This window comes from Balaenoptera ricei, chromosome 13 (assembly GCF_028023285.1).
Source record: "Balaenoptera ricei isolate mBalRic1 chromosome 13, mBalRic1.hap2, whole genome shotgun sequence".
NCBI lineage: Eukaryota > Metazoa > Chordata > Mammalia > Artiodactyla > Balaenopteridae > Balaenoptera > Balaenoptera ricei.
Genome location: NC_082651.1, coordinates 11,934,410 through 11,948,290, shown reverse-complemented (window position 1 = coordinate 11,948,290; position 13,881 = coordinate 11,934,410). Strand labels below are relative to the sequence as shown.

The 13,881-nt window shown below is 48.5% G+C and overlaps 1 protein-coding gene and 1 non-coding gene across 4 annotated transcripts in view; both read right to left on the bottom strand.

The window, feature by feature from the left end:
• Window positions 1–5,069: 5,069 nt before the first annotated feature.
• The window catches only part of BCL2L11 (BCL2 like 11), a 42,221-nt gene continuing 33,409 nt past the window's right edge, over window positions 5,070–13,881 (bottom strand). For 2 of the 3 annotated variants that reach the window (XM_059942587.1, XM_059942590.1), the window contains one exon: window positions 5,070–5,487. In XM_059942587.1, the coding sequence (XP_059798570.1) occupies window positions 5,389–5,487 (99 nt within the window). In that variant the 3' untranslated portion in view covers window positions 5,070–5,388. The remainder of the gene's footprint in view (window positions 5,488–13,881) is intronic. The other variant, XM_059942591.1, reaches the window with a different exon arrangement.
• On the bottom strand, window positions 5,833–5,963 carry LOC132347183 (small nucleolar RNA SNORA31). The gene has a single exon (XR_009497136.1). It is a non-coding gene; the product is annotated as a small nucleolar RNA SNORA31 (small nucleolar RNA).

Genomic DNA, 13,881 nt, shown 5'->3' with positions numbered 1-13,881 from the left:
AAGTCAGAACCACATACTGACTGTACAGCGTTTACAGAAAAGCAAAACTGCTGAATAAGTAAACACACACACAGAGCAGAGAAAATGGGCTGGAAAAATCCAAACTCCTGCCTTGCTGAGGAAGCAAGATGAGGAACATGAGCCAGAACAACCACTTGATTTGAAATAAATGTATAGATACACACACGTATTGCTTGCCTAATTAAAATGAAAAGCATTAATCTATTACCAGTTCAAAACAAAGCTCACCCAGGCTTTAACTTTCCCAGCACTTATTTCAGAGCAAAAGTGGCAAATTATGTAATTTATTTAGGAGTTTATAACCTATATCCCCAAATCAGCCTTTCATTTCTCTCTGCCATTCCTAAACCAGTTCTCACCTACCACGTAGCACAGGTCTCCCCAAACTCCGTGGACCCTTATAAGATGGCAGTGATTTCTCTCTCTCTCTCTCACACACACACACACACACACACACACACGGGTCCAGGCACCTGTTGATTCGTGGCTTCGAGCAGGTGCTATAGAACAGCTTTCTACTAGAGTCAAGCCAGACTTCTATCCTTTTGAATTTTCTTCAAACTATGAGACGGGGTGAGATGGCAGGGTATCTGCTATAATCACTAATCAATACAGTTCAGATCTGTCACCTAATGCCACCCCCCACCCCCAGGTGCTGAGTCATACCTGACTACGTGGGCAGAAAACTTTGCAGTCACTCTCCCCAGCCACTTCAAAACTTTAAAGAGTGGTTTGCTTTTAAGTATACTACACAGAATTGACTTCAAGCGAGAATTCACGAAATCTGCGTGTCCGGAATACATTGTATGACTGATAAGGGCAGAGTGTGGGCGTGTATATATCCATGATTTCAGCTGTTTCTCCACCATTTCGTGAAACAAATCAAACAGCTCACCAAAACTAGTTGAAAGTTTTATTTATATAAAATTCATTAAGAACATAAAAGATTGTTTCTTTAAAAAAAAAAAATCTGCAGTTATTTACAGCAGTATTGCACAAGTAAAGTGGCAATTACCCTGTCAAAATTCATCAGTGCAAAACACAAGTAAGCCAGGGAAATTGCAATACATATGCTACATACGCTGGGTCCTAGGAAACAAGTTAGTGATGAATCAGTATACAGACAGATCAGTGCTATTTATAAATGAGTACCTGATGAGTTCTGATACAGTAACTAGTGGTCACAGAACCTGGACATAAAACGTAAGAGAGCTTCTAAAGTCTGAAATTCCCAAATAAAAGTAGTCAAGTTACTTAGCCGGGAGCTTGAGGCTGCTTCTTGCACACAATGCTGTTTGGAGCAGGACAGGAGTTACCCCAGCTGGTTTAGCGACACGCGCGGTCACATTCCTGCACACACGCGTGTGCGGGGTGGACACACGCAGGCACCAGGCTAAATCAGCAGGGATGACAGAGCCATCGACACAGAACCGCTAGGAAGTCTCTTTCAAGCTTCCACTTCTTCACAGCCAGTCCAGTGGGGCCCCCAACCTCTCTCGAAGGCTTTGGAGAAGCAGAAGGAAAGCGTCACGCTGAAGAAGCAGGTGGATCAAATGCAGGGACCGAATGGTTCAGGGCAGGGGCTGTACAATTAGTTCCTGAAGACACACGGTTTAGTCCGCACCTCAAAGCACAGGAAGCCACAGAGCGGGTGGTGGGAACTCAACTACTCATCAGTTGCCAGTGAGGGGTTAGTGGTGGGAGGAGGTCCTGAAGTCGCTCCGGAAGCAGGGGCCACTGGTCCCACTGCGCCTTCATCCTGCCTGACCCCTGCCCTCAACAATCTCACGACAGCACCTCCGGAAGAAGACGTTTCCATTTCTCTGAACATGGTATTGTCAGGGATAAATTTTCAATGGAAAAAAATCCTTCCCAACTGCCCATAACACATATTGGGTTGGCCCAAAAGAAGTTCGTTCGGGTTTTTCCACAAGATGTAATGGAAAAACCCGAACTTTTTGCACGCACGCGCACACACACACACACACACACACACACACACACGTGTATACATTTTGGCTTTAAAATACGGCCTGGAGTTAACAGCATTTGCTTCCATGAGAAGCTAGCCGTTGGGGAACAAGAGAAAGTCACTGGAAAGCTCTAGAGTAGAAGTTGACAGCCTGCTAGGTTTATGGTCTCTCATTGGTGTCTAAACACAAACTTGAACATGAGGACAGCAAACTCTACGAATCTAAACCCATTTGACTGGAAATACCAGGAACCAAAGCTGGAGGGCCACCCCGGGGGAGACCACGTGGCCTGCAGTGAGCTAACCAGTCGCCACCTCAGAGTTAAAGCAATTAACAGGACAGCAGGGGGTAGGGGTCACGGAGGTCAACACTTTTCAGAATTTAAGACATTAAATAAGCTGGAAATAAATATACAACATCTCCACAAGTTACAGCATTATGAAACAGTAGGACACATTACACAGAAAAAGAATCTACAATATTTACAATCCTCAATTCTGAAAAAGTTTAGTAAAAACAGTGATTTTTTTTTTTTTTTTTTTTTTTTTTTTTACTCATTTATGCTGTACAAAATTTTACAAGAAAGGTAAAGGAAACATAATAATTGCACACAGACGTTTGGCTCAGTTGATAAGTAAAATATGACTTCCTAATCTAATAAATAGTCAAAATATATACAACATTAAGAAGGGGAAACAGGAGAAAGCTGTCGTCTACTGTGTACATTTTTTTTTTTTTTTTAACTCGGAAGAAATTTTCACCTGGTTTCTCCACAACCAAGAAAAAAAAAAAATTCTTCATAAACAGGAGTCCAGGTAATTTGCAGATTCACTCATGAAGTTAATTTCGTGTGTGTTTATTGCATTTCTGTGAAAAGTCACAGGACACTTTCTACAAACCCCACGTGAGACGAGGTGGTCAAGGCACAAAACCCGCATTCAGTTTCCAAAAAGGGATCGAGTTATTTTTTTCTCTATAAAAAGTCAAAGAAAGGAAAAATAAGAAGTCAAAGGTATACCCACAGTGGGTATACTTTCTGCAGGGAGGCATCTTGATAAACAGATACGTACAGTACAGAGACGTCCAGTCACCTCTTTTAAGTCCTGGGGCAACACCCTCTTAATACTTCTACAATTCATAGAATCTCTAATTTCCTCACCAGCTGCTTCCACGGCCAGCCCTGGGGCCTGGAGGCCGCCGAGCCCGAGGTAAACTTGCACGTGGGTGAGCGAGCTCTCAGCCCCCGGGCACCAGGGCTGAAGGAACAGAATAAAGTGCTCCAGTCCGAGAGACTGGCCCGTATAGAGCATGGAGATCCTGGGAGGGGAGCGGCCCAGAACCAAATACGTCTTTGGTGTGTGTGTCCAGCAGGCCCACGGCTGCAATTCCACCAACCACCTTAACAACCGCGTGGACTTGAGGACCCTGCAGAGGGGTTCAAGACATGTCAAGGACACAAGCTGAGACTCAACACAGCTTCAAAACAATTCAAGACCCCAAGAAGGTATCTGGGGAAAAGAAAACTTTTAGAAGGAAGAATATTTGGAGTCAAATATCTCTACCTAAGGAAAAAGTGTATATGCAACATATATATATATATACTTATATAAAATTATGAAGATACAAAAATGAATCAATTTTTCCAACTGATAACGTGAAAACACTGGTTCTCGATGGGCCAAAAGCAAATACGATAGTTGTTGGCACTGTTGACTCATCTGAAAAATCACGCATCTTTTTTAAAAAGCTGTTCAATGATCTGAGGTTTCTAAAACTATAAGAGTGATGGGGTTCACAGAATGATCTCCACCTCCCCTCTTTCAATGCTCCCTAATCTGTCTTTCTTGGGTCTCCCCAGTAGTTTAACTGCCTTTGAAAAGACTGACCAACTCGTGGGCTTCCATTCTCTGCCATAATCATGGCAGGCGCGGAGGAAGGACATCCCCAACAGAAGTGGCCGCATGAAGGGGGCCTGACAAAATCCAGCCGTCCCAAGAGAAGTGGAACAAGTTACACAGATATCTGTCAGAAGGCCAAGGGACCATTTCAGACCTGTGTCCAACGGGGTTTTTAATGGAACTGCCGAGAACAGAATTAAGTCTGTATTTCAAAGAGTGGGAACCAAGTGTTGGCCATCAAAAGCCAGATGAACTCTGAGTTGGACAAAAAGCCAGGATGACCAGGAAACAGCTGTCTCAAGTCCCGCCCATAGCCTGCACCAGTTCCCACAAGGGCTCGAGCTTGGATACCTCGACGGGAACTCGGCTGCACGTGGGCATGTTAACCACCTGGGGGCCTTAGGCTAAGAGTCCATCCTGCGATATGGGAAGGCCTGCATCCAGAAAAGCCAACAGCGCATCCCTTGTGTTATGACCGCCATTACCTCTTCAGAACACTTCTAAACGACAAGCCCATCAAAACCAAACGAAAACCAACATCGAGCACCTCCCAGTGAGTAAGCTACCAATAGACCAACAGACCTGTGTCTGATACAGGCAGATACTAACTCATGTTCCGACCCAATTATGCTTTTTACCATGAAAATACACTGGACCAAATGTGTGCATCAGGGTCCCGACAGGCTGGAGGGGGGTCACCAAAGGACGTAAGGAGAAACACAAGAAGAGTCTGAAATTTTGCCACAGACGCAACTGAATTTAAGGAGGTAAGTAGATATTTACAAAATGGGAGTGGCATGTCAATACAGGCTGACAAGAGACCCCTCTGCCCCTTTTACCAGTTCCATTTCATAAGAACTTTTTTGGTATTAATAATAATGACTTAAAAAAAAAAAAAAAGGTCCAAGAGGCAATGGCAGGGAAGGGAGGGGCCGCATCATACCTCTCCTGTTTAAAAATGCTGTATGGTGACCTCTAAAAATAAACTAAGGCAGCTTTATAATTCAGCTGGCTCAGTTTCCACTGCAGAGTTTACACAATCCTCTGAGAGTAGGCAAAAGGTTCTTAAAATTTTAGTACAAAAATCACTCACGAGTTGGTTAAAAAGTTTCCGTTTCCTTTTTGAAAAACCTGTTCTTATCAAAGAAGGTGGGAACAAAAAAAAAAAAAACACACGGCATGTAAACACCATTCTTGCATAAAATCCTGCTCCAAAGAACCATGATTTGTACATTGTTTAAAAAGACAATCCTCCCTCATTTACATTCACAACAAGCTTCTGTTAGAAATTCGGCCGCGTGGTGATGATGAAAGACAAGGTCAGGTCCACGTGCAGCTCGGTGTTCTCCGGGGCCACGCCGGCAGGCTCCCCGCCCGCCCCCTCCGGCGAGGGACCTCGGGCTGCACAGCAAGGGCACCGAGACACCGAGGCGCTGGGCTTGTCGGTCTGAACGAGCAAAATGTCTGCACATCCCGGCTCCGTGAGGAACCCGCTGTCACTGCATCCTCCATACCAGACGGATGATGCGGCGTAACAGTCCTAAGATAACCATTTGCAGGTGACCTTCGGCTGCTTGGTGATTATTCAGAAAGACCTGAAACAACAAAAGGAAAGCTCCTTACTTTCCAGCCCCGACTTATTTCGGGGGCTGGCGGGGGAACCCATATTTAAGGGAACAAACAATCCCATCTGAACAGCTATGAAGGTGCCTCTTAAAGGGCCACTTCTTCCCTGAGATGTCACTGCATAAACATCAGGCACACCGAATGATGGTTTTCTTTAAAGCGACCAAAAGGATGTTTGGAAAACTCAAAGAGAATCCCTGAATCTGTTTCCCCCCCCCCCCTTTTTTTTTTTTAATTGTAAACTCTTGTAAATTCTTCTTCGGAATAAAGGAGGCTTTTACCGTTCACAAGGTTATTTGTGAGTTGCAATTTTTCCCTGTATTCCCCCATTCAATCTGGGCTGCCACAATCAGACAGACAGAAAGTGTGAGGACACTTTCTTCTTGCATCTGTAGTGGAAATCTTAGCAGACAGTAACTGCCCCAGGTCTGTCAAATAGATGCACTGTTTCCCCTTCTAAAAACCACATATTCTTTCCACAGGTGACGCCATCGCTGGCTGGAGCTGCCTTGATCAGGAAACGTAGCAGCCATTGGAAAACGAGTATCCCCACCAGCTCTGCGCAGGTGCTGGAGAAAAGCCACTCCCAAGCCCTGGAGTCGGGGGGTCCCGTGAAGAGAGGCGCAGGTAAAGCAGATGGAAGAGAAGAAAGAAAGAACTTGGTGGATGCGAGGTAACCATCTTACTGCCCAAGTTACCAACATTCAAATATGTTTCAGACTCCCTCAAGGGTGAGTTTCAGGTGGCTGTCATTTACTTGAGAAATCAGTGATTCGGGGTAATTTGCCCTAAGAAGCTAAATAAAGTGGAACACTGATGTGCCACCGTGTCTCTGGCTGTCGGTGGGCAGCTCCGCTGGGTAAGCGCTGTTGGTCCAGTGCTGCGGCCACGGTCACCGACACAGGCGGCGTCAACCACTGGCCCCTCCAGTACCCCGGAGTGGCAGGCAAAGAGCAATGAAAAATAGAAAAGCCCTGTTTGCTGGGGCCCACCATAGGATCATGACAAGCTGAGAAACTGTTCCAAAGGAAACGGCCAGGGTATTCCAAGGTCTCAGAGGTCCTTGGGTCTTCCACCTTCCGAGCTCTAATCCGTTTCGCGGGTAAGTGCAGGGTGTAAACTCAGAGCAGCCAAAGCTGGTAACAGAGCACATCTGCCTCCGTGTCAGGAGCTGTGACCAGTTTCCCTGTTCAGGTCTGAAATCCACACCCCAGGCCAGCTCCCCGCTCTGTCTGGAGCGCTCCACCAACCCCCTTCTCACTCCGGAGGGCTCGGGGGTGCTTTCCAACACACATCCGCGGGACCACCGGCCACAGGGCAGGCTGAGGACAGGCGCCCCCTTCCCAGACACAATCGCTGTTCACAGACGCCAGCTGCAAGCAGAGCTCCCTCTCCGCGACTGTTTACACAGCCCTCTGGGGCTCGTTGTACGGGATGGAATTGTGATAAGGCCGGAGCACTTCCCTTGCTCCTTCCAGAACCAGGAACCAGACTGGAGGAAATCAGCTTTATGTAAGCGATTCCTGTAGAGGCGCTCCGTAACCACAGTCTGCGATTTTTATCTGCTTGACACACAAGATTGCTTTGTTTTGATTTAACTTTCAAAATTACTTTGCTTCTTCTGGGTGAGAATAATTTAGGGGAAGGTTAATTTTAGTTGAGACTAATATTAACAGGTTGAAAGAGGCTTATTCAAAATAAAACCACGACTTACTAAAATGAAGAAAGTGTATGCAGGGCTGAGCTAAATCATCACCTCAAGGTGGGAAATCTCAAGCCAAACAGTTGTCACCGCTGGCCTCAGTAGGACCGGAGAATGGAGTCAAAATGACGCCACGAGGGGACTGGGTCACACAGTAGGGACAGACCCCAACTGGTGACACTTAGCCAATTTTCTATTCCAGAACTGGCAGTGTCTGAGAGGAGAGACCTTCCACGCACCCTTGAGGACAGCAGGTGTAGGATGAGAGAAGTCTTCCCGAGTTTTTTAGACTGTTGCTTTCGTGTCACATGAAAATAATATGGGGGGGGGGGTATGCAAAGACATGCCAGGGTGGCAGGGGAAGGCAGGAAAGGTCTGTTAAAAGGAACACCCAATCCCTGACAAATGAGAAGATGCTGCAACATCTGGGTTAGCGAGGATACAGGGACACCTGGCCCCTCGACAGCAGGCGTGACAACACGGCACACGCCGTTAAACCAGCGAATGATTGCTTTTGGACGACATTCCGTGGAGGAAGCCATTACCACTGATTCCAAGAGCCCTGCCAGCCCAGAAAGCCCTCGACAGCTGGCAGAGTTCGCCAAAGCTGCTGCTGGCACAGCGTGGATGGCCCACACCTCACAAACAGCTGGAGGACGGGCAACTGGCGCCAGGGCAGACGCGCTGCCCTCTGACACCTGCAGCCGTACTGATCAGCTTCCTTACGGGAGTCACCGAGCACACGGTCTGGGCCTGACGACGCTAACGTGGGGCAGGCGTGGTCGGCCCAGCCAGCGTGAGATCTTAGGCTTCTGGCCTCCAGGACTGTGAAGAAATACATTTCTGCTGTCTCAGGCCCCCTGTCCGTGGTCCTGTGCTCCGGCCGCCCTAGCAAACTAATACACCGGCTCATGCTTAACCATCGTTCCTGGTCCTTCACCTTTCAAGTGAAAAACAAAACTTCTTAGCTCATAGTTGCGTAATGCTGTTTTAGTCTAAATCATAAAAACACTTTAGAAAGATACATTACAATGATTCATTTGGGGAAAGAACTAAAAAACTAAATATGCTCCTAGGTACAGACAATTTATGTCTTACACACACACATATACAAAGTGCAGGATCCCATCCAACTGGGATTTTCATCTCCACGGTCTAGATCAAGAAGCGGATTATTTGGGGTGACTGACTTTTATGGCCATCCTGACAGCCCATGCTCCTCTCTGGCTCAGGGGCTCCGGCATCACGGGCAACGCTCGACTTTGTAGCCTGTCTGCACCCAGTTAAGTCTCGTGGGCACTCCTGAGTCACCAGCACCACATGCAGGAGAGCACGGCGCAGCCCACCGTACAGCGCGCCCACGGGGCCACCATCAATGAGAACAGCCCGAGAGAAAGCTCCCCTGTCTCAGGAGCCAGAGGCAGGCAAGTGCAAGCTCCCACCTCGCAGACGGAAACACATCCACACATGCCAGTGAAACCTGAAGCCTACACCAAAACGCAGTCAAGATGCGGAGGGTCCTTCTTGTCCGAAGAGCAACATGACAGCATCTTCTTTACGGAGCTTACACCCTGCTGAGGGACAGAGCCATGCGAATGAACACGATCTTGTGACAAGGGTAATACAGAGGTAAAGACAATGACAGAGAAAAAAGCATCGGCCAGAGAGGCGGGCAGCGGGGCCAGGAGAGCCGGGGCAGGAAGGCACAGAGCCAAGCCCCATGCGGAGTCAGAGAAAGAAGAGTTACTGGGAGGAAAGGAGAGGGAATTACAGGAGGAGAGGCAGGGCCCTGCACGCAAGAAGGAGCAGACGGCTTGGTAAAAATCGTCTTTTATGGTAAAATATAGTATTTGATTTTTCACAATAAGCCAGAATGAAAAGCAGTGTCAAATTCCGGGACTGTTCCATCCAAGAATCGTCCCATAAAGGTAAGCGATGGATTCAGGAGCTCTGAGTTTCCCCGGACAGACTTAGGTTTTCTTTGAAGATGTGAAATATGACCTTGGAGACAGTGTCAAGAGCATTCAGCAGGGACGTTCCCTGCACGTCCACACCAGAGGCCACGGGCTCACCTGGGTGGCACATGGGGGTAGGCTGTACCGAGGGTCTGCCCTGGAGTGGGGAGCAGGGTCCAGGCTGACTTGTCGTGACCGGGGAGCAGCCTGTATATCGAGGAGCTGGGCCTCCACGTGGGGTGGGACAGGAGAGCAGGCTCAGGGACCGGACACAGCGCCGGCGACCACCATGGCTGTAGCACCGGGACCGCCTCAGGTTGCACTCGAGGCCACCAATCAAGTATCAGGGAATTTAATTACATTTTAATGCCAAAACAATCACAGCCAAACCAGGGAAGCAGGTGTGCCGCATGCAAAAGAGGCCTGGAGCCCAGGCTGCCCCGGGGAACTGGCCAGGTTGACCGCAACATACCCGCAGTGGGCCGCTCTGATCCCGCTTCACTCTCCTGCAGATGGAGAGGAGCCCAGCCTCCAGAAAGTACACAAGACACAGCAGGCCTTCGGACTTTGTGAGCCTGAGCTTGGGGATGAGAAGGATCGCCCGCTGTCACCGATAAATGGAACAACCTGGCACACGCCTTTTCAGTCTTCACGACCCCCGAGCCAGCGTGGTTCTCCTGCCCTTTCACAGACGGAGCTTGCGGGTCAGGAACCACCAAGTAACCCCGACGGTTCAGCTCAACTCCAGCTCAGCGCAGAACACCCACTCACCGATCTGGGCTCCAAAGGCAGGGTCAAACCTCGCTGGGCCAAGTGACTCAGTACGTACAACCCACAGGTACACTCAGCATTACTCAAGGGGGCTTACCGTCAAAACCACACAGATGCGCACAGTGCCGTAAAAATGAAGGTTGAGGATGATCACAAATATTAAGAAAGAGAGACTTACCCTGGGAACTAGGGCTGAGATTTGCTGCAACAGAACCACAGTTTAGGGAAGAGCTTCCTGGCAGTCAAGGTAACAAGGACATTATTTTTCACCGTCTTATCAAAAAGAGCTCAATACCAAACTCTAGGAGACAAACCAAAAAGCAAGGTATATCCGCAGAACTCTGAGACTACAAGCAATTTTTAAAAACTTGTTCAAAAACTTGTTTCTTATAGAATTTCAACACTGAATGCCTAAGACATCCTAAACTTCTTTTTTTTTTTTTTTAAGGTAGATACATTTTTAAGTGGGAACACGTTATAGGAGACTCAATTCTGGACTCTGAGCCCAGGAAGGGCTCTGACAAAGAGAGAACCTCTGCTCCAGTTTGGGCCAGTGAGGATGGAGTGTCTGTCTGTCTGGATGGCATCTGCTCCCCCAGGGGCGGTCACAGCATCTTCCAGAACAGTGCTGAGAGCTGCCATCATCACAGGTGACAGAGTGAGGCAAGGGACAGAGCGGCCCCGGTGATGGATGGAAGACCACCTCTACCCCCATTCATAACCCATCAATCTAAACGTTATTTTAAGTGACAAGCGCGTGACACAGAGGTCAGAGAGGAACAGGGCCCATGTGTGACGACTCAATGTGGAGACTTGCTAAGAAGACCTGGTCTCTCTCCACTTTAAGACCAAGAACCACCGTCAAAGGACATCTCAGCTCAGATTCCAGTGCAGGTTCCATATCCACTGCTGTCCTCAGGTGTCAGACATGCTGCTGCAATGCTGCCCAAAGACCAAATTCACTTTCTATTTATCACCAAGGCAACATGGGCATTTGCATAGCTAGTGCCTAACATGCTTTGATGTCAACACAGCTGTGGAAAGGGTGCCAGCGGAGCTCCTTCACCGGATGTGGTGCCCCCCTCCACCCCAAGCACCAGAAGTGAGCTCTCCCGCTAGGGTGATGATGCGATCCTCTCACGTCGCAGAAAGACTGCATCTGCACAAATCCCGCTTTCCAATTTTCAGTGCATCATTTCAAAGAATCTATTACAGGTACCGCTTTTGGTAGGACAAGTAATCACTTCTCCCATTAACCTGACATGCACTGCATTTTCTTAGTACAATACCTCCCCCTCCCCGCAGTAGATCCCTAGATAACTTGTCGGCCCCCAGGCCCCACGGCCCGAGCTGGCTGAAATGAAGAACCCCGGCCCGTGACCTTCGAGGTGTGTCACTGTGTCAGCCACGGAGAAGACGGAGAGATGGCTCTTACAACTCCCGCACGAGGCACCGTTAGACGAAATATTAGACGCAGAGCAAGAACACGCTGTTCTATAATGCCCCAGCCTCCGACAAATGCTAATGAGATGTAAGCACTTTAACCGCAGCTCAAACCCCTCTGCTTTGGCTCAGCTGGAAGAAGTCTAGCGGAGGATGACGTGATAGGCTGATTATTTCTGTATGTCTGCAGGAGGGCCGAGCCTCAAAGTGCATCTCCATTTCCTCCTCAAGAGATTAAAAAAAACCCAGCTCGACCTCTCTGAAGTCCCCCTCCCGGCACCTGCATCTCCAAATGGTTACGTGTTGATGGCCTCCGGTGCCCCAAGGGCCAGACAGCCATGCAGGTGTGCCCACCTGCCACAGCCCGACGGCGCCCTCGCGGGCGGTGTGAGCGAGCACACAAGCCACATCCAGCTCGGTGCCCACCCAGCCATTCACACACACACCAGCGCCTCAACCTCGGCTCACATCTGTGTAACCCAGACAGACGCAGCACGTCCGGGGTCCCCACCCCCCGCCCCCGGGGGTCCCCCCCGACATTTCCTTTAACAGGTTGGGTACTTAGCAGACACACAGGTGAACAAAGTTACTAGTATCTCTCTATCCAAAGCTTAAAGACCGATGGAGAAAAGTCTCAACGACAGTTCAAAGTGAGACAAAACAGAAGGATGGTAGCAAGGGATGATGGACAGCATTTTCTAGAGGTATCTCTAAATGTTTTGGTTTAATCGTCACTACATCCCTAAGAGACTGACAGAAAATGGGGCTCCTGAAGGTGGACAGACGGGGTCTGACCCCAAGGTCCCTGCAATTGTCTATGAGCTGCATCTTCCTACGAGATCACCTGGGGCTCCTGAAGGTGGACAGACGGAGTCTGACCCCAAGGTCCCTGCAATTGTCTGTGAGCTGCATCTTCCTACAAGATCACCCTTTATCCTCCACAAGTCATGGAAAGCCCTCGTTCAGCCCTCCACAGCCACGGTCTCCATGGAGATAATCTGAACCCCATGCTCTCGGGGAAGGTCTCAGGGAAACATAGCAGAGCTGATGTCACAGGAGGGAGGCTCTTCTCTCTCACAGGCTCTGGCGTCTCCGTGATGGGCTCATTCTCTTCGTCTTGTCATTGTTCGTGTGGTATGGATATGGCATGTGTCAGACAGGTGTGCAAGGCTCTTAAGACCACAACTGCCTTATCCAACTCCAAGGAAGACACTCATTAAACCTGAAAACTAACCCAAATAAATGGCAGGCATCAGTTTATCCTGCTCACAGCTGGTTGTGCTACGAAAACTGTCATTCTATCAACCTGTGTGAGACAAATGTGGGGCATCATCTCATGAGATAGGATGGGCCCAGTTTTAATGTTTGATATGCAGATTTTTCATTATTCTTTTCTCAGACAGTAATAGAAAGCATCTTATTTTGTTAAACTCCAACATGTGATTAATGAAGGCCTCGAAAGAGGGCCGTCTGAGAACATGCATCTCTGGACGTATGGTTTATGCTATTACCAAACAAGCTACAATTTTGACCTCTCCCCGTCCACTAGCTACAGAAGACCATCTATAGAAGAATATCCCTTCCGAAAACGAGGATCAAACAGCACAGGGAATTTCACTTGTTAGGAAAGACAACACATACAGATTTCAAGTTCACATATAGTACAGTTGACCCTTGAACAATACGGGTTTGAACTGTGCAGGTTCACTTACACACGGATTTTTTTCAATATGGTACCTGTTTCATTTTACAGATCTTTGAATTAGCAAAGTGGGGGGAAACGTTTGTGTTCAATTAGAGATCACAGTATGTGGAATCAAAAGGACTAGGGTTTGAGTCCTGATTCTGTCCAAACGGTTTCAGCTTCCTGCCCTTGGGTGAGTCATTTATCAATTCCTTTGTCTTGAGGCAGGGATGGCAGCGCGTGGATTTTTGACTCCAAGGAGGGTCGGCGCCCAGAGCCCCTCTGATGTTCGAGGGTCAACTTACGTGAAAATGCTCATGTGTTGACACCAATTAAACTGTTGTTTCCCTCAGAACCAGCCCGAAAGCCACCTTTTCTTCTCTACTGTGTCTGGTTCAGGGCTACGCTTCCCTCTATGTCGTTCGGTCAATTCATGCCTGCACACGCCCAGGACAGAAGTAGGAGGCAGGCAGTGTGAACAAAAGATACACTGTCTCTTGTGATCAAACAATGAAAGGGTTTTCATCTACTTCTTGGCCCTTCCAGAGAGCCTGTCCTAGCATCGCGGGCTGCTGTCCACTGCAGTCCCCCACCGGGACATCCCCATGCCACAGCTAACCAAGAGCAGCCTATTTGAGCACAGAGTGACTTAGGCTGGACAAGCTGATGGCAAGGCAAGAAGGTGAGTGATCACAGCCTCGGTACAGCCAGGGCACGCTGGTTAGAGAATGGGGCTGATCACCCCAAGAGCACGTGTCTTCACGTTCTCAAGGGTCTAGCACCCTCTCCACGGCCTGAGATTGCAACC